The sequence below is a fragment of the Nothobranchius furzeri genome, chromosome 6 (assembly GCF_043380555.1).
Source record: "Nothobranchius furzeri strain GRZ-AD chromosome 6, NfurGRZ-RIMD1, whole genome shotgun sequence".
NCBI lineage: Eukaryota > Metazoa > Chordata > Actinopteri > Cyprinodontiformes > Nothobranchiidae > Nothobranchius > Nothobranchius furzeri.
In genome coordinates this window covers 33,282,650-33,308,264 of record NC_091746.1, presented here as the reverse complement: position 1 = coordinate 33,308,264, position 25,615 = coordinate 33,282,650, and the positions used below count along the sequence as shown (strand labels likewise).

At 42.0% G+C, this 25,615-nt stretch overlaps 2 protein-coding genes across 3 annotated transcripts in view; both read right to left on the bottom strand.

Annotated features, from left to right (window-relative positions):
- LOC107390299 (sterile alpha motif domain-containing protein 14) overlaps positions 1 to 4,073 on the bottom strand; it is a 13,193-nt gene extending 9,120 nt beyond the window's left edge. The window contains exons 1-2 of one of the 2 annotated variants that reach the window (XM_070552707.1): positions 3,801 to 4,073; positions 1,261 to 1,391 (exon numbers count right to left, since the gene is read on the bottom strand). The gene's annotated coding sequence lies outside the window, so the exon portion shown is untranslated. The remainder of the gene's footprint in view (positions 1 to 1,260; positions 1,392 to 3,800) is intronic. The other variant, XM_015966927.3, reaches the window with a different exon arrangement.
- Positions 4,074 to 11,947: 7,874 nt separating this feature from the next.
- On the bottom strand, positions 11,948 to 15,473 carry LOC107390300 (uncharacterized). The gene is made up of 5 exons (XM_015966928.3): positions 15,020 to 15,473; positions 14,105 to 14,274; positions 13,871 to 13,981; positions 13,390 to 13,521; positions 11,948 to 13,305 (listed from the first exon to the last, which is right to left on the bottom strand). Exons 1-5 carry the CDS (start codon positions 15,033 to 15,035, stop codon positions 13,123 to 13,125), a joined length of 612 nt encoding a protein of 203 aa, XP_015822414.1. The 5' UTR covers positions 15,036 to 15,473; the 3' UTR covers positions 11,948 to 13,122.
- Between the last annotated feature and the right edge of the window lie 10,142 nt (positions 15,474 to 25,615).

Sequence of the window (25,615 nt, the reverse complement as noted above, 5' to 3'; positions counted from 1 at the left end):
TTAACGTAAAATACATCAGCAAAAATGTCATCTACAATTTCACCTGCAGAATTTCAACGTAAACATTGCATCAGCAAATCTATGGCAACATTTCTGCTGCAAAAATTCAACAAATGACGTGACCTCCTGGTGACCCAAACCAAAACAATCATCACTCAAATGAGTCCACGCCTCACTGGTGTCATGTGATCAGAGAAGCATCATTTGATTGGCTAAAAGTCTCTCGAATCGATCAAGTGGCGATTGCTTTGGTTTGGGTCAGCAGGAAGAATTTTTGCTTGTGAAATTCTGCCATTGCTGATGAAATTGTTGCTGATGTATTTGATGTAAAACTATTTGAAATGCATAATGACATAGATGAGAGCAGGCACGAAGGTGTTTGTTCTCCTCTCTCCCTCCTTTGAGCAGACTTTAGCGCAGCTTGTGGTGACCTGAGTGATTTTGATCTGTTCTAGTGAAACACCTTCATTTGTTTCTCTATTTAGTATCGTCCTCGTTAAAGAGAGACTCGGCTCACCCTTTTTGTTAAGCGTTTTGTGTTTGTTGTAGTTTTCACCCAGCCTTATGCGCTTGTGCTTTGTGTTTATTAGAGCTCGTTTTGTTTGTTATTGGTCCTTTGCTTATTATTCTCCAGTTTTGGATGACCATTTGTGTTTTTGTATTAATTCCATTTATTCCTTCCAGCCCATATAACTGTTTTCTTTAATAAACTCCCTTTTAAGAGATGTAATTTGGTCAAGGCCAGATTAACCATATGGGCTACGGGGCAATTGCCCAGGGGCTTTCGAACTCTAAAGGGCCCAGGCTCAGGGCAGCAAGAGCACGAGCAAAGTACTGTATCTGTAATCTCCCGCTTTATATTAAACTAGGGTGACCATACATCCTCTTTTCCCCGGACATGTCCACGTTTCACTCTCTGTCCGGGGGGTTCTTGTATTGATGAAAATGTCCAGTTTTTCATCCAGGAGCAGGGATCGAATTACGGGGGAGCTGTATATCCTACACATCCAGGGGAGCCGGAAAAAAGTGTTCTACCTGTATTACATCATTTATGGACTCTTTTGAGCAGAGAGCATAGAGAGCGGCACAGCGCTGCGTTGTTGCGCAGCGCTCCAGGCAGCTGCTTCCAGCGCACGGTCCATTCTCAAAGTGGCGCAACCAGAAAACTATAAATAACACACGATCGTTCATGTCCACACATGTTCTCTACTTTCTGTCTTATTTGTGCCTGAAGCGCTCTGCTACTGCAGAGCTCATCACCTGTGCTGCGGTGATTTCACCTCACTGATGCAGCATCGAAACACGCTCTCTGCTTTGCGGTCAGGAGATCCCTTTGATCTGCTCAAAGTAACTGATGAGGTGAAAAAGTAAGAATCCAGGCAGCAGATTTTCTAGAGAGTTTAAAGGAGATGCAGGAAGATGAGAGACAGACATGACAGGAAAATAAAATAAAAATAAAAACAAGAAAACAAAGTAAAATGTAGGTAGATTTATCTCCACTTCACGTTTTTACCTGTATAAAACAATAAGTTATACACATGTAATATTTATACATCTGATACAATTCAGATCACCTTCAAAACTCAGTCACACACCCAGGGCAGTTTCAAGACATTATGGGGGCCAAGGCAAAATGGACCCCCCCCCCCCCCCCATAACTGGGCTCCCCAGAGGCCTCTGTGTAATTCATACCCTCTCCAGTAGTGTTAGTTATACAGTGTTTATAAAAGCCCCTCAGACATTACTGACATGTTCTACTATTATCAGATGAAAAACTAACTTATCAGACATGTTTCTCATCTACTGCTTTTCTAAACTTACAAAAAGTAACAAAACCATTTGAAAGCCACCATTTGTGGATTCTCTGAAAGTTTCTATGGAGTGTGTGACAACTTATTTTACCATTGATCCTATCGTCTAATCTCACAGTTGAAACAAGCATCCTTAATAATCTGTGCGCAGGAAGCTTACAGATGCTGTAGTAAAACAAAAGGTATAATAATTCCTTATTAATAAAACCTTGTTGCAGCACTAAAGCAGAAAAATGAGATTTTGCAATAAAAATGCTAAATATTTACATATGAATTGTTTTGGAGCCCTTTTATTGGCAGAATCTGATATTAATTTAGTTCTTACAAAAAAATGGGTCCCAGCATGGTTTGTGTGGCATTGCCATAGTGTGACGTCATAGGCACAGATCCCCTGTCCTCTTTTTTGGAAATGGAAATATGATCACCCTACATTAAACAAACTGTCCACCCGGGCTTTTTCGCTGCACAGAGACGCTTTGCTGCCTATGACTGAACGTCAGTTGAGAGCGGTTGAGCAACACATTCTCACTTCCAGCGCGTCAAAAATAAACGCTTGGTCAGCCACCCTCCACGTCAGATCCCTGACGCCAAAAGTGCCCTTTTTCATTATTTATGTGCGAAAAGGGATTTTTCCCTTCTTTGACTGCAGATCCCAATGCAGCGTTACACTGACACGATGGGATGTCCGCAGCCAGGGCACCAAACAAGCTCATTGTACCTCACCTTAACCTTATCCTCTTATTTACCCTTCCCCTCACCCCTATCCTAACCTCAACCATCTTGCTAGCGAACACGTTAGTGATGTGTCGATCGCTCTAAAAGCCGGCTCTATGAAGTGAATGGCGGGAGCCGCCTCATCATTGGTCGAGTTTGGACCGAGCCAACGTGAGGGGGAGGTTTCAACTACCACGATGGAGGTTAAAAGTAGAGGGTGTTTGTAACCTCCTCCTCGCCAGATGGTATGTCCTAACGTTCCCCTTGGGCAGCAAATACGAAAAATCACAGTCAGACTCTGACTGTCAGAGTCAGAATGCATGGGAAACAAACGCTTGATCACAGTGAGAGTAACGTTTTAGGTAGCAAGAGGGTTAAGGTTAGGAAGAGGGAGAGGGGAAGGTTATAAATAGTGAAACTTTAAGGTTTAGGTGCGGTTAAATGAGCTGGTTCGGTGCCGCATCAGCGGATATCTCATCACGTCAGTTTTACGCTGCATTGGGATCTGCAGTCACAAAAGGGAAAAAACCCTTTTCTCACACAAGTAACGAAAAAGGGCACTTTTGGCGTCAGGGGTCTGACGTGGAGGGTGGCTGACCAAGCGTTTGTTTTTGACACACTGGGAGTGAGAATGTGTTGCGAGTCAGTCTCATGCAGACTGACCAATGAAGAGAGGGCCTCAAGTTAAGACCCTCTCCTCATTGGTCAGTCCACACGAGGTGGGCCAAAGGTTACCCTGAGCAGGTTACGTGATGTTAGGCATTCAAGTATTGAGTATATTTACTGCATATTTCAGTAAATATTCTGTATGTGACCATTTTATGGTGATCCTTGGGTTGTGATGATGGGGCCCTTGAAAAATTGTTGCCCAGGGTACAACGAAGTCTTAATCTGGCCCTGAATTTGGTTGGTTCTTTTCACAATTCATTTTCTTTACTCCCTCCTTAACCATCATACTCTTAGTAGAGCTGAGGGACGTAAAATTCAATTCAATTCAAAGCTGTTAGCAACTGGGTAAAGATGCTCTCTCTCTCTCCCTCTCTCTCTCTCTCTCTCTCTCTCTCTCTCTCTCTCTCTCTCTCTCTCTCTCTCTCTCTCTCTCTCTCTCTCTCTCTCTCTCTCTCTCTCTCTCTCTCTCTCTCTCCACTCCAGCAGAATTACGCAGTCAGAAACATGGGGGATGAAGATGAGATGAGACAGTTACCAGTACAGAAGGCCAGTAGAACAGCAGAACAGAAGGACAAACAGCAGATAAACAAATCAGATGATGCTCACCTCTCCGTGTGTCTCCCTCTGACTGTTGTCATGGCACGTCACCCTCTCCTCCTTCTGACTCTAGCAGCAGCTGATGGTTGTGGACTGTAACTCCCTGAGTTCCACGGGGCTGTGCTCAGAGCAGGAGACAGTAAATGGCTGCTGCAGGGAATTCTGGGTAATGTTGTTTTGTCTCAGGCTTGGCTGAGAGGTGCCTGCTGACGAGCAAAGACTGAATGCTGTTTCATCGCGACTCAGCATAATACTGCATCCTCCACCTGAAACAGCAGCCCAAGGACAGCCAGGGTGGGGGTGAGGGGGAAATGATTGGATGGAAGGAGAGGAAGAGGGATGGGCCAAGACAATCAGCAGAGTGATGTAATAGAATATATATATATATATATATATATATATATATATATATATATATATATATATATATATATATATATATATATATATAAGATCTGTGGTTAGTTCTCCAAAATGTGTGTGTGTGTGTGTGTGTGTGTGTGTGTGTGTGTGTGTGTGTGTGTGTGTGTGTGTGTGTGTGTGTGTGTGGACAGATGATCAGGTAGGTGGGTAGGTAATATTTTCATCACACAGGAACACATCAGACTCATGTGTAGTGGTATGCATTTGCATCCGGTTTTAGACTAAGTCAATCATTAACCCATTCACACTCTGATGGTAATGTTTCTTTGTGACAGGAAGCAGGAAATGATTCGGTTTATGTTGTGAAACATCATGAAAGAATCTTGAGAAATGCAAAGGAAATAAACTTTTAGGTGTGGCATTGTTACAGGATGAAACAACCTGAAGTACTGGTCAGAAAAACCCCAGTGGTGTCCCAGGCTGTGGGAACCCGTTGTAGATGAGACGGACCAAAAGGAACCATGATGGATAGATTAGGCTATTCATGGACTGTGCCACAGGCAGATGGATAAAGTGGCTGATCTGTAGCAATCTTATCAGTGGCTATACAGCACCACAAGAACAAGCCCTCAGCAGAAAACCAATGCACCTTAGATGCAGACTAACAGTGCCCCTGAGACCAACCAACATAAAATAACAAAGCATGCATGGGGCAACAGAAACAGGAGGTGGGATAGGACAGCCAAACATCTGTATATGGACTAAAGGCTCCAAAAGGTTAGATATTCACCATGATGACAGGGCTAAGATACTGCGGGTTTTCCAAATCCAGGTGATGGTTACAATAATAATAATAATAATAATAATAATAATAATAATAATAATAATAATAATAATAATACATTTTATTTAAAAGCGCCTTTCAGGACACCCAAGGCCACTTGACAGGAAAAATACATTCAGTAAAAAATATTAAAACAACAATAAAACACAAAGAAAAGAACATAGAAAATAAAACAATTTAAATAAAATCAGGGGTCATAGGCAGATTTGAATAGGTGTGTCCTGAGTCTGGATTTGAAGAGGGTGAAACTGTCAATATTTCTGATGTCTGGGGGGAGTGAGTTCCAGAGACGGGGAGCAGAGCGCCTGAAAGCTCTGCTCCCCATGGTAGTGAAACGGGCAGAAGGAAGAGCAAGATGGAGGGAAGAAGAAGATCTGAGGGAACGGGAGGGTGTGGTAATACTTATAAGGTATGAAATATATGGAGGAGAGAGGTTGTGGATGGCTTTGAAGGTATGGAGAAGAATCTTGAAGATGAACCTGAATTTAACTGGAAACCAGTGAAGCTGCTGGAGTACTGGGGTAATGTGGTGAAAGGAAGGTGTTCTGGTGATAATACGGGCTGCTGAGTTCTGGACCAGTTGAAGTTTATGAAGGAGTTTGTAAGGGAGACAAAAAGAAGTGAACTGCAGTAATCGAGACAGGAGCTGACAAGACTGTGGACAAGAATGGCGGCAGTGTGAGGGGTAAGGGAGGGGCCGAGATGGTTTATGGATCAAAGATGGAAATAGAGCTCCGGGAGTTGACGTCACTTCTCCCGGCATGCAACAGTTCAAATCGAAACGGCGCCATATTGGCAGGTAGAAGCCGGCAGCTGGACTATTTGTTATTGTCAGAAAACTCAATCAGACAGGAAATATGGTAGATTCCTGTTGTGCCCCAGGATGCAGAACAGACACGGACGGCACAAGGAATGAGCCATCTACAGGATTCCCCAAGATCCAGAGCGCCGCAAACGTTGGATCATTGTAATAAAACGCGCTATTGACCGGGCTAAAATGAAGCTGTGGGATCCCGAGAGTAAAGGTTTTCGCTTATGCAGCGACCGCTTCATATCAGGTACTTAAACCAACGTTTCCTCAACTGTGTATGGTATTTATTTTAAATGCTTTTACTACGATTCTTAGTGGGCTTCCTAAACTTATTTTGGCGTGGCTTTTTCCATCTTATTACTCATAGCAACAAGTAAACATCACGTAAAACGTTGCCTCGTGATTTCTGCGTGCTGCCGTTTACGTGTTTTATGATCACAGCAATTAACCGGCTAAGCTGTATTTAATTTTTAAGCAATGGTTGATCAATTGTCAGATCACACATAAAAAGCACTTTGGATTGCTATTATCTGTCTCACCGAGACAGATCTCAGACAGATCCTGAGACGCTCCTGCCTAACATATTTATTTTATTCACGGAAAACAATCAAACTAGTGATTTCACTTGGCGTTCAGTTTATACATTCAAACAGCACAGCACTCTATTTAAACTACTTACATGTAAATCTGTTATTTGTCCATCCATTTTCATCCGCGTATCCGGAGTCGGGTTACGGGGGCAGTAGCGTCGAGAGTCCCAGACTTCCCTCTCCCCAGCCGCCTGAGCCAGCTCCTCCGGGGAAATCCCAAGGGGTTCCCCGGCCAGGTCCGGTAAGAAGTCCGCTCCGACAGCTTCTGGCGTCGGAGCGGGCAGTAGCGTCGAGAGTCCCAGACTTCCCTCTCCCCAGCCGCCTGAGCCAGCTCCGCTCCGACAGCTTCTGGCGTTTTTAAAAGGTATCCCAGGGGCACGGTAAGGGTCGGAGATGTTTAGTCTATTTAATTTCTGACTAAATAAAACGATTTCTTTGGTTTTAAAGTGTGAAGTAAACTCCGACGAAGTAAAATCCAAGCTGATCCCGTTCACGTTCATGGTTAAGATCCGTGTTTGTTTAGCTTCTTTTACCTGCCAATATGGCGTCTACTAACTGAGAGTCACGTGGGGTCCGGAGCTCTATAGGCTGACCTAGTTATGTTATTGATGTGAGCATGAAAAGAAAGTGAGCTGTCGAGGATGACACCCAGACTCTTAAACTGAGGTGAGGAGAAGACTGTGGTGCTGTCAATAGTTTAGAGAAAAGCTGTCAAATTTGGAGATGGTGGATTTGATACCAACAAGAAGAAGTTCAGTTTTATTGCCGTTGAGTTTGAGGAAAATAGAGGCAAACCAAGATTTCTGAGAGGCAGAGGGTAAGGGAGGAGGGTGGGAAAGTGGAGTTAGGTTTACTGGAAATGTAGAGCTGGGTGTCATTCGCAAAGCAGTGAAACTGGATACTAATTTTGCGGAAGACATTGCTAAGAGGGAGGAGATAGATTAGGAAGAGGAGGGGCCCCAGGACAGAGTCCTGGGGCACGCCTGACTTGACTGGGGAGGGTTTTGAGGAGAAGGATTTTAATTGGATGAACTGAGTGCGGCCAGGAAGGTAAGAGTGAAACCAGCGGAGGGGTGTGTGAGTGATACTTAAGGAAGAGAGTCTATTGAGGAGGATGGGATGAGAAATGGTGTTGAAGGCTGCACTCAGATCGAGGAGAATGAGAATGGAGATCACACCAGAATCAGCAACAATGAGTAGGTCGTTGGTGATTTTAATGGGAGCTGTTTCTGTGCTGTGGTGGGGATGGAAGCCAGACTGCGGGTTATTGCGGGTGAGATGGGAGTGGAGCTGAGATGCAACGGTTTTCTTTAGAATTTTGGAAAAGAAGGGGAGATGGGAAATGGGATGGAGATTATTTAAATCATTTGGATCTGAACCACGTTTTTTCAGTATTGGACTGACTGAAGCAGATTTGAAGAGGGTAGGGGACTGTTCCAGGTGATAGTGAGTAATGAATAATGGCTGTTATAAAAGGGAGCAGGGGCAGGACTTAACTAAAGGCTGATTCATGCTTCTCCGTCTGCATCAGTGCAGAGACACGCAGCGCCATTATCCGTCCTTGCACAGGGCCCCGGCAGGCACGCAAGTACATACGGAGTCGAGCCACTTTTTTAAACATCCGTCGAATGAGACAGAGAACGCAAGCTTGTGATTGGTCAGAGCACCGCTGTCGTCTACACCGCTGCCATTGCGTCCTCAAAAACATAAACAGAGCCGAGCATAACTAGTGGCAGACACGGAGAAGCTTGAAGAATACCTCGTGAAAAAACTCTAAAATAAGAACGTTTAATTCCCCCGTGACTGGATGAGTGAAAAGGTACGCAGCAAGTATTTTATTTGTGGATGAAAATAATAATAATAATAATAATAATAATAATAATAATGCATTGAACTTATATAGCACTTTTCTAGACACCCAAAGACGCTTTCACACACTCTCACATTCACACACTGCTAGTAATGGTAAGCTACTTGTAGCCACAGCCGCCCTGGGGAGGTCTGACAGAGGCGAGGCTGCCATTTGGCGCCGTCGGCCCCTCTGACCACCACTAACACAGGCAAGTTGGTTGAAGTGTCTTGCCCAAGGACACAACAGCAAGATATCCCTGGCGGGAGCTGGAATCAAACCCATGACCCTCCGATCATGAGGCAACCCACTCTACCACCTGACAGGAAACGTGGGTTTAGAGGTGGCGAGCTCATGAAGAGGTGGAGGAGAATGAGAGACAAATTTGTCCGTGTTAAAAAGTCACTTATATACGCCCTCTGTTGTCCTGCCGGGGAATTGCTTTGCAACACTCCCCTGGAGACAGATAAGTATGAGAGCAAAAGCTTCCGTCAGTCCGTGGGTGTCTGTCCCTTGCAGAGCTGACGGAGAAGCATGAATCAGCCATAAAACTGTTGGAAGGGGATCTAGCTGACAGGTAGAAGGTTTGAACTTAGTAATGAGATGTGATAGTTCTGAGGAATGGGGAAGTTTAAAGGAAGAGAACTGAATGGAGGGTTTGAAGAAATCGGGAAAATCGGAAATTGAAAAACTGAAGGAGAGAGTTATAGGTTTCTGAAGAATAAAGATGGATGGGTCAGGAGGCTGAAAGATGCTGTTCATTATGGAAAATAATGTTTTAGTACTGCTGGAGTTGGAGCAGATGAGACCAGAGTAATACTGTGATTTGGCGTGAGAGATGGAGTCCTTGTAGAGAGAAATCTGAGTGGAATACAAGTCTTTATGGATGGTGAGAATGGGTTTCTTGTAAAGTCTTTCAAGCCTTCAGTTTGTGGCTTTCAAGGAGTATAGAGCAGACCGAGTGAAATAGACAGAAGGGGATTTGATAGGAGCAAATGAATTGAGGATGGAAGCCAGACGTAGGGTTTGGTAAATTGAGTGCTTTAAGAGCCCAATATATATTACCTCTACTTATGACCAATAAGCTGTGATATCTAAATATAGAATATCAATCTGCTTGGTCTTTACGGTGTTTAATCAGAAGAGTCTAGGATTCTTTATTTATCAAGGGATTGTACACACTTTGAAAGTAAGAATTTATTTTATAAACAATTAACACATGACAGGTTAACTAACATTTACTGTGATGGATGGAACTAGATGTGGTGTATGAAGCCTATGTGTGAATGTGATGTTAGTCAGAACTTCCGTATCTAGGAGAGCTGAGTTCTGGATGCAAAAGAATTTGGTTTGCGTTAAGCTATGATGTTGTTTATTATCAAAAGCACATCAGACGCTAAATGTGTGTCTACTTCACCCGTTCTGGAGACCCTCTTGGTGGATCCGAAGGTCAGAGGTAGGATGACCTCAGCACCGAAGGGCTGTTGAATACCGTGGCACTGACTCTTCAGTCCTCAGATGTCTCGGGTCATGACAGATTGATGGAACCGCGCGCCTGGGACTCTTTAAGGAGTCAGAACAAGATCAGTTCATTCTGCAGGAACTGTTTGCTGTGTCAGCTTTACAGGTGCAAAAAGGTTTTGACGACGTGTTTAAAGCTTTGATGGGTTAAAGAGGGTTTTGCTTCAGATGGCCGGTCTGAAGCTTTACTCAAGAACTGATGAATCACCAGAGTGATCTGGTTTTAATGTTCTCATGTTATGATTTGTGTAGCCAACCAGAGGTTGACAAGTTTGAGGAATATTACCAAAAATCTCAGAAACACGCCTTCTTTGATCTGGAGGCTCTGATCTGGGGTAAAGGACTATTTATGTGTCATGAGTTTAATACTACTACTACTACTAATAATAATAATAATAATAATAATAATGCATTGAACTTATATAGCGCTTTTCAAGACCCCCAAAGACGCTTTCACACACTCTCACAGTCACACACTGCTAGTGATGGTAAGCTACTTGTAGCCACAGCCGCCCTGGGGAGGTCTGACAGAGGCGAGGCTGCCATTTTGTGCCGTCGGCCCCTCTGACCACAACTAACACAGGCAAGTTGGGTGAAGTGTTTTGCCCAAGGACACAACAGCAGGATACCCCTGGCAGGAGCTGGAATCGAACCCATGACCCTCCGATCATGACGCAACCCGCTCTACCACCTGAGCCACTGCTGCCCCGAACTTTAACTTAACCTTACTTTGTTCTTGTGTGAGTGCAAGTGGTGATGACCTTGTCAGGTAAACATGCTGAAACATTTCAATCACTGTGATCACAACATAACATTCATTTCCAACTTCAATCATTGAGCACAGATTATTGAAACATTTCATTATATTATAGTTATTATAAGTAGCAATAAACAAACGTTTAATGATTATCTAGCTTATAAGTTGTAGAATTTCATATTTAATTTAGGAAATCATTCTTTGATTTAGCAACTGATCCGAGCTGCAAGTGTTAGGCATGAAGAATCCTGTAGGGCGATAAGGACGGACCTTGAGGTGAGAACAGTATTGTTGGCAATTCGTTATCTGTGTTCAGAGAGGCTCTGGGCTCCAGCTGATGGGATGAAGGCAGGCTGATTTAAAGGGGACACATGCAGTCTCGTGTCTCCTTTTTGACCAGATGTTGAATGGTCAAACTGTACCTAAAAGCTGACCATTGCTGGACATTACACAGACCATTATTGTATTGAGCGACAAGATCGTCGAGACTAGAGGATAAATCTGGGGTCAGGGTGGTAATGCTGGAGGAAAGGGAGATTAGATTAATGTCCTTGATATTACGCAATGAAATGAAACGGGTTGACTTGATGATGGAGAGACAGAGGGGAAGTGAAAATGAGATGAGGAAGTGGTCCGTGAAAGAGAGCTGATCAGCTGTACAGTTGGAAGGGGTCAGGCCGGAGCAGCAGATTAAATCCAGGGTGTGACCTTTAATGTGAGTGGGATAATTGGCATATCAATGAAAACTGAAACTGTCCAAAGATGAGGAGAAAGCTTTGGTGAGGGGGAGAGCCGTATTGTCCATATGAATATTAAAATCACCTAGTAAAATTACATTCGGAGAGAGAGTGGAGAGATGGGTGAGAAGAGCCAAAAATTAATTTAAAAACAGAGGAAAATAGATTGTGGCAATGATTGTGTGGGGGTCGGGCCGAATAGTTGACAGGCGAGGTATTCCAGTGTGGTGAGAGGAGGCAGACATACAGGAAGGACCTTCCAAGTCTCGCGATAGACCGCCGCAGCCCGTTAAACAATCGGGCATTATGGTGGTTGACAGCAAGGCAGTGATAATAAAGGTTGATATAAAAATGTCATCAGGATGAATTAATCTATGAAGCTGCAAAAGTGTCAAGGACTGAAACTGAGAATTTGTGGAAAGTCAAAGCCTCTGGGCTGTGACCCCCAAACTGGGAAAGTGACTCCAACAGATTGGAGGGACCACCATGGAGACATCTGTCCAGATGAGCTTGGTTTTTAGAACAGCTAAGATACCATGAAGCTCTTCCAGGTTCCCAGGCTTCTGGTAGAACTACAAGTGTTGAAGTAAGAGTGAGATAAACTTTTATATTTATTAATTAACAAGTGAAAAACAAATACAAGAATAAAACTGTATTTTTTGTATATAACAAATAAATTTCTGTCATCGTTTAAAAAGCCAAAACATGAAAACACTTCATTTGAAACACATTTCAAGTATTTTTATAACCTTTTTATTCACTTATTTGAACCGAAGCCACTTCATTGTTTCAGTTCTGCCTCTCAACCGGGTCAAGCTGTGATGTCATCGTCACCATAGCTACTAAACCCCTGAGATTCCTTAATGTCCTCTCTCTCATGCTCACCTTTAACCCTACATTTTATCCCTTTTTCAGATCAACACCCTCACAAGAACAATAGACAAATAAATAAATACAATAAATAATCAATAAATACAACCAATAAATAAAAATAATAAATAATCTGCAGATAATAAATTATCAAATTAAGCCTGTTCAATAAACATCACATGATTCAAACTGATGGATGAGACAAAAACTAAACGACATCATGATAATCTCATTCCCTGCAGCTTTTAACCGAAACAGAGGATTTAGCTTTTATCTCCAGAAAAGAACCTTGTACTGTAGAACAGCAACAGGAAATGATGTGTGTGAACGCTTTATCACTGGGTTTGTTTTCCACCAGCTTGTCTTTCTGTAAAACCTAAACTGATTTTAAGCAGAACAAATGTATTGATAATTAAAATAATCCAAGTGAAATGTTGATAATGACGATTAAATATGAAGACGTGAAAGTGTTCCAGGAGGTTTTGATTGCAGATTATATTCCATCGGGTTCCAGGTCTGAACCAGAGAAGGAGCAGCAGGCGCTGTTCTGCTGCTCACCAAGCAGGTCTGGACCTGCTAGTTGGAAAATCAGCTGCTGTCACATTCCTGTTAATTCCCCATTGATAGCGCAGCTCAGTGGGCTGGAACTCCCACACACCATTTGGGTGGCTCTGGTGCAGAAAATAAGTGATCAGAACCCTGGTCCTGGTGTCTGAGCTGCTGTTCTTCTCTGTCTGGTTCAGTAAAAGGTCACGGTGAAGATCTGTTCACACAGAGTCACTAGAGAACAGACCCCAACTTCGTCAGGACCTCTGATCCATTCATCATGTTAGAACTTCTAACAGCTGCTGGGAATTTGTTGCATTTCGCTGATGAAGCAACATGAGAGACAATCAATAACTGGTGCCTGATCCATTTGGTCCTGCTTTGACCCAGTCAGAGATCCTGCAGGTCTTTGGGTCAGTCCCGTGTGTCCTAGTGATCGGGGCTTATGGTCTGTAGGTGGACAGGACTCTGAAGGTTCGGATCAGGTCGTAACAGAAGGAGCGCAGCTGGGTCAGAGTTAAGTGGACTGCCACCTGGACTCTGTAGCTGTCCTGGAGCTGAGAGGCCAGGTCCAAACTAGGGTTCTGATCCAACCCGTCGTCAGGGACATCAGCCACCTCCTTCAGCTGAAACACAAAGAGAGTCTTTAGCCAATCACATGTTCAGGTCACATGACCAATGAACACACACCATGAGAGTCAGAGCTTCACCTTGTTGATGTGGGTTAGCAGGTCTCGTAGATCCGTTCTGACATCCTCTAGACCACTCAGGCTTTGAGACAGAAGCTCCAGAATGTTCTCATACATCTGTATGCCCGCTGACATCCGACTCACACACATGTCCTACAGGGAGAGATGCACAGACACACACCCTTCAGCACCTGTTCTGGTGGTACAGTCAGAGTAAGAACTGGATCAGAACCACCAAGAACCATTCTAACCCACACTCAAACACAACCTTAGATTAACTCTTTGTATAACAGAAGACCATGAGAAGACCTTCAGACTTCCACAGAAGTCAAGATGACTTTCTCAAGCATCACCGTATAGAAACTATCTTGAGTCATCATTTCCAAGACACTCAAACCTCTGGGTCACCGCATAAACAACCCAAGGAACAAAAAAGGTCTCACAAGAACACTCCCAACACCACCATGACCCCATGACACCCCCTAACACTCTGCAGACTGACCAGGGTGAAGAGTTCAGAAAGTATTTTGAGGACAGGGGAGGCAGGTATTCCCATGGACATCTCCATCATCTGAAAATGGGACGTCTGAGGGGATGAGTCCAGGCTGAGACCCTGAGAAAGATCAGACGGAAGTGTTATTACATCATGAAGAAGAAGAAGAAGAAGAAGAAGAAGAAGAAGAAGAAGAAGAAGAAGAAGCAGCCAGGTAAGAGCAGCCAATCAAAATGTCTTTACTTGGATGCTGACAGTAGCACTGTGCACTGCATGAAGGTTGTTCAGGATCTTCTCAACGATTGTGTTGGCCTGAGAGACCGTCTCCACGAAGGAATGTGGGAGGCCAGATGCAGGGACTGGAGATGATTGGATCAAAGATGCAAACAGGAAGCAGTTCATCAGGAAGACAACTGGGAAATAAAAAAGAGATTATAAGTTAGGCCATGAGATGATCCAGAAACAGGAACACTGTTGAAAGTGAAAAAGATCACATACATTAAAGAAGAACCCACATCAAACATCAGGTCATTTAAGATCATTGGTTAATACCAACCAATATGTGACTAACATGAACCAATCAGTGATTAGTATTAGCTAGTGATCAGAAGAAACATCACCCCAATTTACTATTAATATGAAGTCATTAGTTATTAGAATCATCAAATAAGAGGTTATTATTATCCAGTCATTAGCGTTAACCAGTTAATAACCAATTAGTAAAAAAGTATTAATCATTCAGTATTACCCATCATTTATTAATCTTTTATTACTAATAAATTGCTGATTAATAAAAAGAACTTGTGATTAATATGAAAAAATAGATATTTTTATTACCAAATTAGTATTGATCAATTACTGGTTAGTACTGTCACATTAGAGATTGGTATTATCCAATCAGTGAACATAATTAAATTAGTGTTTATCACCAGTGACAAGTGTCAACCAGTCAATGAGTAACATTTAGAGGTAATTCATAACCAATCAGAGATTAGGATTAGCCCATCAGTGATCAATAACTCTAAAATGTTTGTTTTATCAATTCACTTTGTCCTGCTTTGGCTCCAGGAACTCATGACACCCCGCCCCTAGAGCCGGGGTCTTCCTGTGGCCCCCAGACTCTCTGTGTCCCCTCTGCCGCTTCAGGTGTGCTCCTACCTGTGGCGGTGTCCATGTCTGTCAGGGCGGCCGTGCGTGTCGGTGAATCGGTGCTTGCGTCCCGTGCAGTTCTGGAGCTTCTGTTTCAGCTTCCATTTGTGTCCGTTTGGAACTTTTATGAGCGTTCTGGCTTCCGGGGTTTTCCATTGACAGTCACCGGAGTCATACCGTAAACCCGGAGTTACGAAGTCTCTGAAAGTCTGAGTGATTCAGGATCGGAACCAGGTCCTTGGAAATGTGGGACGCGTCGTTTAGGGGCTTGGCTGTCAAATCACGTGACGGCACACCTGAGTTTAAAGAGTTTAATTAGTTTCTTGCTGACGATGAAACCAGTTAAAACGAACAAGAACCGACAGAACAGTGGAGTGAAACCGGACACGGACCTAAGTGCTTCACATGAAAGAAAATAATAATAGGACACACAATAGAGGTTACGATCAAAGATATTATATAAAACCTAAAAGCCAATGGCTAAAGAATGAAACAGCACGAATAAGACAAGGAAAGAACAGCAATAAATAAAATAATAAAACAAATAAATAAATAAATAAATAAATAAAACAGCAAATGCAAGCTTCAGAGAGTCTTGTATCTTGTATATGTGACAAAATATAATATAATATAACATAATATAATATAATATAACATAATATAATATAATATAATATAATATAATATAATATAATATAACATAATATAATATAACATAATATAATATAATATAATATAATATAATATAACATAATATAATATAATATAATATAATATAATAGGTATAGCTAGTCTTTGAATTGAAACTAACTAAATTAAAAATTTGTTTGAAATATAGCGAAAATCAGCTGATAAAAATCAGACCAAGCCTTTGCATTGTGGAGTGACAGAATGAAAACTTAATGAAACTGGTCTAAACTAAAATAATGGAACCTTTGATGTAATGAGTTTAGTGGGTGTTTCTGTAACCCACAGTTGGACTTGTCACTAGTCACTGACAAGCGGTTCACATGTTCTGGTCCATTCTGCTGCAGCTGTCTCAGGTCTGAAGGGTTCATTCTCCTGGTGTTTCTGCTTCTTCCATAGAATTCAGTCTTTCTGACTCTGACCTTTGGGTCTAGAACAGTTTCAACATTTCATTAGACCCAGTAGACGATGCTTATGTTAAATAACGAATATTACCTATTAAGCTTTCATTTAGGACATGCAGAAACAACATCCCCGCAATAACTAATCAGTTATGAATCAAACAATTCATCCCTCATGCTTATAGAGTAACCTTGCTTCTCTCAGCAGCATGTGGAGTCTCAGACTCAGAGAACTGGATTCAGCTGATTATTCCAAACATGTATGTTAATACAAGAACACAATTAAATGATGGAGTACATCAATAATCTGGTAACGGATGTGGAAGTGATATAAAAATAATAAAGATGATTTATGGACAATATCAGGCAAAATTATACTACGACCTACACTTAGTTTTATGGACAAATAAACAAAATATTAATTTAAAATATTGTCGTCTAAATGAACTGGGATGAATGTAGAAGAAATCATCACCAATTTATGATTGTTAATTAATTTGTCATCAACTCAGAGCTCCATTGATGTTCGTCATCAAGAGACGAGAACAGAGTTCCTGATAAAGTCTGCAGATGTCCTCTGTCCCACAGAAGTCCCAGCAAGTGGGTTGTCCCAGGGAACTGTAGATCAGGGAAGGGGTTAAAGGTCAGCAAGCTAATGGTGCTTCAGGATTGGCAGCAATTGTTAAGACCTGAGTCTGACGGTAGTTTTAGGCCTCAGTCATCCAGAGATTTCAGATGAGGTTAGACTGATGAGTTCAGATGGATTAGACATGACAGCAAGAGTTACTTCATCTTCTTATGAAGAAAGTTTGGATCTGACTGTCTGGTACAAGTAACAGTGATGCAGTTAAAATATGATTTATGAATCGTTACTAAAGGTTAGATACGTTCAACCCATCAGTAGATGATTGTCAGGGTAACCATTGAGCATGGTCCTCTAGACTTAGCTTGCTTGGAGTTAGTCTTCAATTCAAAAATCAACTTTTGATTTTCTTTAGTGGGTTTTAAGTGAATCATGTGACTCCTGCAGTTCAGCTTTTGGTCCTTGGCAGGCTGATGTTGTGACGTTAGTGGATTTCACCAACCTGAAGTAACAGGTTGGAAACAGTAAGACAGGAAATGATGTTTGTGAGTCCACCATGACTGAGCATTTTTCTAAAAAGAAGAAAAATGATGACTCAAAAGAAAGAAGGAAGGGATGTTTCACAATAAACACACATTGTTTGCTTCAGGCAAAGTGACCGTTGACCTCTGAGTTTACACACACACATACACACACACACACACACGCACGCACACACACACACACGCACACACGCATGCACTCACACGCACACACACACACACACACACACACACACACACAAAATACACAATTATCTACAAAAGCTTCACAGAAATTCAACATGTTTTAAACATGAAACCAGAATAAACCTGGACACACATAAGGACATAGGGGAATATATCTTTTTGTATTACATTTTTTGTTCTTGTGAAGCAAGCACCTTGTGATATTCATCTTGAGAGGTGCCATATAAAAGATCATTTTGTTTCTTTCTTTTCTTATAGAAATCAGTTTTTAGAGTAATATAACACACGGACAAAGGGCTAAAGAGAGATATTGAATGTAGAGTTATAGGGAACATGTGGATGTAATAATAACAATGGTAATTACAATAATGACACACATACAGTGCTTTTAGCCACGCTGCCTAAAGGCACACAGACAGAGGTGAGGCTGACACACAATCGATACCACATGCCCCTCCGACCACCACCAGCAGGTACGGAGGGACGCGTGGACAACACAGAATTAAATCTGACACACACACACACACCTCTCCAGCTCAGGTAAAGCTCCATCCCACTGTGGTTGAACAGTAGCCTTGTTAATCTTCATGATTTTCCTGTATCAATCGTTGGTTGTTACGATACATGTTTTTTGTTAATATATTATGTAGGAGACACATGCAGTGATGTTTGAGAAGTGAAACAAAGTTTATAGGATTTACAGAAAGTGTAATAATTGTTTAAACAAAATTAGGCAGGTACATAGATTTGGGCACCACAAAAATAAATGAACTAAATATCATAGATCCTCCTTTTGCAGGAATAACAGCCTCTAAACACTTCCTACAGCTTCCAATGAGAGTCTGGATTGTGGCTGAAGGTATTCTGGACCATTCTTCTTTACAAAACATCTCTAGTTCATTCAGGTCTGATGGTTTCTGAGCATGGACAGCTCTCTAACTCACACCACAAATGTTCAATAACATTCAGGTCTAGGGACGGAGATGGCCATTCCAGAACGTTCTACTTGTTCCTCTGCGTGGACGTCTTAGTAGATGTTGTGCAGTGTTTAGGGTTGTTGTCTTGTTGAAAGATCTGGCCCCGGTGAAGCTTCAGCTTTGTCACTGATTCCTGGACATTGGTCTCCAGAATCTGCTGATGATGAGTGGAATGCATGCATCCCTCAACTTCAACAAGACTCCCAGTCCCTGCACTAGCCGCACAGCCCACAACATGATGGAACCACCACCATGTTTTACTGTAGGTAGCAGGTGTTTCTCCTGGAATGCTGTGTTCTTTTTCCTCCATGCATAACGTTCCTTGTTTTGCCCAAATAACTCCGTTTTAGTTTCATCAGTCCACAGCACCTTATTCCAGAATGAAGCTGGCTTGTCCAAATGTGCTTTAGCAGGCCTCAAGACCTCAAGCTGCTCCGTTTGTGCTGTGGGTGGAGAAAATGCTTCCTCTGCATCACTCTCACATGCAGCATCTCCTTGTGTAAAGTGCACCAAATAGGTGAACGATGCACAGTGACTCCATCTGCAGCAAGATGATGTTGTAGGTCTTTGGTGCTGGTCTGTGGGTGGACTCTGACTGTTCTCATCATTCTTCACTTCTGTTTATCCCAGATGTTGGAGCATTAACTAGAACTGAGCCTGTGGTCTTCCAGTTCCTCAGTATGTTCCTAACTGTGGAAACAGAAGCTGAAATCTCTGAGACAGCTTTCTGTATCCTTCCCCTAAACCATGATGGTGAACAATCTTTGTTTTCAGCTCATGTGAGAGTTGTTGTGAGGCCCCATGTTGCTGCTCTTCAGGGCACATTAAAGAGGAGGGAAACTTACAACTGGCCCCTTAAATACTCTTTCTTATGATTAGATTCACCTGTTTATGGAGGTCAAGGGTCACTGAGCTTACCAAACCAATTTTGAATTCCAATAATTAGTTCTAAATGTTTTGGAATCAATAAAATGACAACAGAGCCCAGATTTATGCACCGGCCTAGTTTTGTTCAAACAAATATTACACTTTCTGTAAATCCTATAAACTTTGTTTTACTTCTTAAATATCACTGTGTGTCTCCTATATGATATATTTAACTGACATTTTTATCTTAACGAACGATTTATACAGAAAAATCATGAAGATTAACAAGGCTCACCAAACTTTTGCGTCCCACTGTGTTTTATATTGTCTGTCTTGGGTGTGAGGATGAGTTCCTACTGGGCCACCACACAACCAACTGCACCACCATGCAGACTGGTTTCCTAAAAGCCGACATGATGGCTCCTGACAACGGGAAATTGTTTTTCACCAAAACTAGAATGGTCAATGGTCTGTATTTAATATAGCTCCTTCTAGGGTCCTCACACACACACACACACACACACACACACACACACACACAATCACACAATCACACATGATGTTGATAAGCTACAATAGCGCCACGGTTGCCCTGGTGCTCACTGACAGAAGCGAGGCTGCCGAGCACTGGCGCCACCAGTTCTTACGACCACCACTAGCATGTGGTGGTGTCTTCTTGTCTTGGGCAGCAGTAGCTCAGGAGGTAGAGCGAGTTGTCCAGTAACTGGAAGGTTGTAGGTTCGATCCCAAATCCCACCAAAGAATGCTGCAGTTGTGTCCTTGGGCAAGAAACTTCACCCAATTTGCCTGCAGGTGGTGGTCGGAGGGATCGGTGGCTCAGGTGATAGGCAGTCTCACTTCCATCAGTATGCCCCAGGACAGCTGTGGCTACATTGTAGCTCATCCCCACCAGTGTGTGAATGTGTGTGTGAATGACTGATTGTGTTGTGAAGTGGCTTGGGGGGTTGTATAATCCTCAGAATGCGCTTTACAAATACAGGCTAGTTATCATTTACTTGGTGTTAGTTTTAGTTTATTGCTGCATTCATGCTCAGGACAGGTCAGGTCACAGTTGAAACTGGTGTGTGTCTAGTTGTGTTTATAAGAGCGAAAACAGGTCTGAACTGGAACCACAGAAATTAAAAGCATTTACACACAGCTGAGAAAAAGGAAATGAGTTATTAGAAAAACAGAAAGTCATAAAAATGGAGTTTCCCTGTGGATCAGAACCAGGTTCTTCAGGTTGTAATTGAAACGATTTTGTAACTGATGAGCAATAAAACTGAACATCAACTGCATCATGGTTGCAGACACTCAGGACCAACACCTGATCCTTGATTGTGCTCCAACCCGATTTATCCGATTGTTCCAAAAGTCCAGATGGGCTGAACTGGTCTGAGTCAAGACCAGAAACATCAACCCAGTCATTAAGGTGATCAATAAGGACAAGTTTAGTTTAGTGGTCAAGTTATTGGTGATGTGTGTGTGTGTGTGTGTGTGTGCGTGCGTGCGTGCGTGCGTGTGTGTGTGTGTGTGTGTGTGTGTGTGTGTGTGTGTGTGTGTGTGTGTGTTGACAGTCTCCTGAAACTTCTGAGTCAGCATGAAACAGCTCAATTGCTTTTGCTTCCTGATGGATGACAACTTTACATATATTGAAGACACAAATAGTCTGGTTTGAGATCTGATCAAAGTTGTTTGAAGTACGCATGTGGAATGTAACATGCTGTTGCATGTTCTGACGTGTTGTCGTGTTTCACAATCTGAACAGATTCTCGCAGTCAGCTCTTTCATTAGTTTTCATAACAGAAGTAATCTCCGGTTAAAGTTTTCCTTCTCTAGACCAAAGTCTATGTTGCAGTTACTATGTTTGTTCTATTGAGTCAAATTATTGGACATAACTGAATCAATTGTGGATTTTATGCTCATGATGCTCTGTTCTGATCATCCATCTGGTGAATCTAATCGGCTCATCAAAGTACAAACATGGCTGAAAGGTCAGGGGCTTCATTTACAAAGCTTGCTTTCACACAAAATGGGTTCTGAAAATTGCCCGTCATTTCTAAGCAAAATTTGTGTAAAGAAAAACTTGATGGAGAAAATGTGTGCGCAAACTCTGACCCTGGAGTAAGCACGTTATGTAGATGGGTAAACTGGGAGCGCAGTCGGTGAGATGGTCACATGGCGAATTTAAGGCATATTTACAGAGACCCTTGTGCACCCACACAAACACACACGTTGTTGAACTGAGAATAACAATGAGAACTTGAATGCAATTATGTTGCTTTTAAGATATCACACTACCTTTACATGTACGTCTGTCAAAAAACTCATTTGTACATTCATTTTTGATGAACAACAGTGAGTTTATGTAAACCATGCCATCAGTCAGCCAGTTCGTTCATATTCAGGTCCTTTGCATTAACCATTTATGGCAGAAAGTGTGTGCCATAAATGTAATTACCATGGTAACACAACAAGTGCATAAGTATATCCCCAAACATGTCTTATTGAAATAAATGTGAAAAGCCTAATATTGAGTCTATAACATACTGCTGTTTCTTGTCTTTCTGAGCTCTATACAGTTAAAAGCATAGCTGACATTTTAACACTAGTCAGAAGGCAGGAACCGCCCCCTCCTCCTTCGCTGCTCTCTCATTGGCTGAGAGTTTTCAATCATCTTTTGCCTAAAAGGAAATGTGCACCCACACATATGATACATCAATTCAACTTGCTTGGTCCCAGGAGTCTTGTATTAACTTGATATTGTGTTCTGCGTTACCATGGCAAAGTGCTTAGCAACAACATTTAACAACACTTTAGACACAACTGTATCAACATACTTTAATATAGAAATGTTATTCAAAGTTTAAAAGAGTCATGTGACATTGTACATTGCTTAATTAATGCAGACTCCTGTCATCTTTTACCATGGCAACACAAGGAACTACAAATCACTTTAACCAAGTCTCATAGGAATGAATATAAAAAGCTGAATATTGAGCCAATAACAGACTCCTGTTTTTGATCTTTGTGAACTTTCTGTACTTAAAACTAGAAACAAGTTCAATTTGATTGACCTTCAGAAGGTGGGAAAGTGCCCCGTTCCCTCCCAGCTCCCTGATTGGTTGAGAGAGTTCAGTCATCTTCTGGCTAAATGGAATTACACACCCACGCATGTGAGACATCAAATCGATCGTCTTGGCCTAAGGAATCCATCCATCCACATATAAATTCATACATGCTTCTATCCATCCATCCATCCATCCACCCATCCAATAAACCATCTAACATCCATCCAACAATCCATCCGTCATTTCATTCATCCAACCATTCATCCATCCCATATCAAATCTGAACATTTGTTAATCTATCAGTTTCAGATATCAGCAAATATTTCTAAATTCACAGTACAGTCAATTGTAAACATGTACCCGGTAAACTATTCTCATTCAAATGCCAGCTGTTTAACATTTCAAATTTCAAGTTTTTAATCAATTTTCAAAGATTAAAGTTTTCTGCTGTTTAGCATTTTTTGTCCTGTCTTCACCTATATTCTGAGCTTTATTACACTTGTTGGTGATTTTTTCTTCTAAATCTTTAAATACATTCAGCTCATTTTGACAGTTTAGCTTAGTTTCAGCAGCTTCAGCAATCAGTTTCTGAATTCAGCATATGATGCCAATTTCACAGTTGAACTAAATGTAAAAATTAAACTGTTAAACAAGTCCTACTGAAATAACAGGTGTTTACACGTTTTAGCGGTCCAGATTTTTAAACAATGTTCACAGATTTCAGTTTTCTGCTGTTTAGGATTAGTTTTCTTGATTCTTCACTTACTTTTTGTGCTTTATTTGCTTGTTGGTGCTTTTTGCTTTCACATCTTTCACTACATTCAGCTCATTTGCCAGTTTAGCTTAGTTTCAGCTTACTTCAGCTAATCAACAACTTCAGCAATCAGTTACCAAATTTAGCATATGATGCTAATTTCCCAGTTCAACTAAATGTAAAAATTAAACTGTTAAACAAGTCCTACTGAAATAACAGGTGTTTACACATTTTAGCGGTCCAGATTTTTAAACAATGTTCACAGATTTCAGTTTTCTGCTGTTTAGGATTATTTTTCTCTATTCTTCACTTACTTTTTGTGCTTTATTTGCTTGTTAGTGATTTTTGCTTCTCCATCTTTCAACACATTCAGCTAATTTTGACAGTTTTGCTTACTTTCAGCTTCAGTTCAGCCATTAAGCTGATTCAGCTAACAGTTTAAGCTATCCAGCATTCAAACAGCATTTCTGCAAGAAATGCAATTTATCTAGTTATTTTTAATTTTCAGGTAAGAGGCTGAGCCCTTTAACTGTTTATTCTTTCTCTGGGTGGTATTAACGTGGCCTCCAGCACTAACATGTTATAGATATTTTTGTTGCGAATGATCCGACAGAGCACCTGGCTCTCAGCCTGCAGGTGTACTTGTGGTTCCCAGAGCTTTCAGTTCTCAGGCTCCTCTGGTGGAACCAGCTTCATTTCCATCCATGAGGTAGACTTAGTATTAGCTTGAGTTATCCTGACTCATTTAAGTTACCTTCTTTGTGGACTAGTTTTATTTAAAACCAGAAAAAGGAACAGGTCCAATAAAGCCCAGCCAACCCTCATCCAGTCCGGTTCAGATTCTGATCCAGTTCGTCACTGACACAAAGGGTTAAGAGCTTTTAGAAGACACATTCCAGACATGTTAGTTTCAGATCTACAGAGTTCATCATTTGTATCAGCTGGAATTATGGACATGCAAAGCTATGGTTTATCAGAACCAGAACTGGTGTTCAGATGGGTTTGAGTGCACCTGGAACATCTGGTTGTGCTTCCCAACTCAGAACGTTTGCATTAAAGCAGTGTTCCTACATGTTGGTGATGTTCGGGATGGGCCAGCAGCAACCAATGACACATTAGACTACACACATTTAGATCTGGAGACATGTTGACCATGTTTAAAGGTCCCTGCTGAGATTTTTTTCTGGAACATGTTTTGCCAGATTGCTCTTCACATACCAGTGGCAAACCGTGAATGAAATCTTGTCAAAAAAAAAAAAGAAACATTTTGGTCATCTGCCTCTAAAACGTACAATCCAGTGCTGGTTCCTCCTATGATTGGATCATAAACCATTAAATCACTTCTCTGAACGTCTCACCCCACTGCTGTGCACAAAACGTTCCTTCTTGGTGGAGTCGTCATACAAGAACTTCGCTGTGCTGCCTAGTCATTGACAAAGTGTCCTGTTTTTATTGGGGGGGGCAAATGTAAGGATTTGTTTTCCATGTTCTGTTTAGTCTGGTTCTGTTGTAGAGAAACGTTTAGGAGATGGGAGTTATGGTGTTTACACATTAGCGTTGGTACAACCGGGTACGGGACCGGTACGGAAACGGAATTTGGTTTCACACACAGGTCAGATATGAGTTTTCTGTTCGGACACTTTTTTTAGACCTCCTCCCCAGCGGTCCGACTGAGACCGAGGTAACTGATTGGCCGGATGAAATTACGCCTACTACCTCCTATTGGCGAGTATAATTAGCCAGTGGGCGGTTCCCACACGCGAGATTCATTTTCATGCTGGAAACTTCTGTTGCACGGAGCTCCCACTCAGTGGGAACGGAAAAAGAGAGCTGTGTGAGGCCCTGTTCTCGGCATATCGGAGCTTTTGCCCCAGCAACTCGTCAGACAGCTGCTCAGTGGGAGAAAAAAGCGGTGTGTGTGTGGCCCACAGCAGCAGAGGACAAGTCTTATGAGGACACACAGCAAATTAACAAAACGATGTGGTTCAGTCTCTGAAAGCAACATAACTCATGCCCGTCTTTGTTTATCTTATTACGGACACTGCAGACTTTCCCACGCGTATTAAACGCCACCCACAAGATCGGGAATTTCCAAATTCCTGAGAAGTCCTTCAGATTTATGTGACTACACGGCCCATTCCAAGACCATGCCAAAGCAAATGTGTAAGTGGCTTTATTGTCTTGGTCTCAACTCTGTTTTTTGCATGAGAATGAGTATCCGTGTGTGTGTGTGTGTGTGTGTGTGTGTGTGTGTGTTGCTATAGCACAGAAAGGATGGAGTTTGGTTAGTGTTCTGTAAGTTTTGTATCTTCAGGATTTAAATAGTGGTGAGCTCTTGTGAAGTTCACCACTAAGTGCTAGCGTACTAGCACAAAGCAAGTGGGAGGAGGTTCGGTTGAGGGTGGTTCTGGAAATTTTGCTTACTCCAGAGCTGCGTGTCTGTTTGTGTATGCCCCAAGCAGGTGTTGTACCATTTTCTGCAACCATCAGATTTTGTGACTCTACTGAAGAAAGGGGTTGGACCTTTCTTTGGTTTG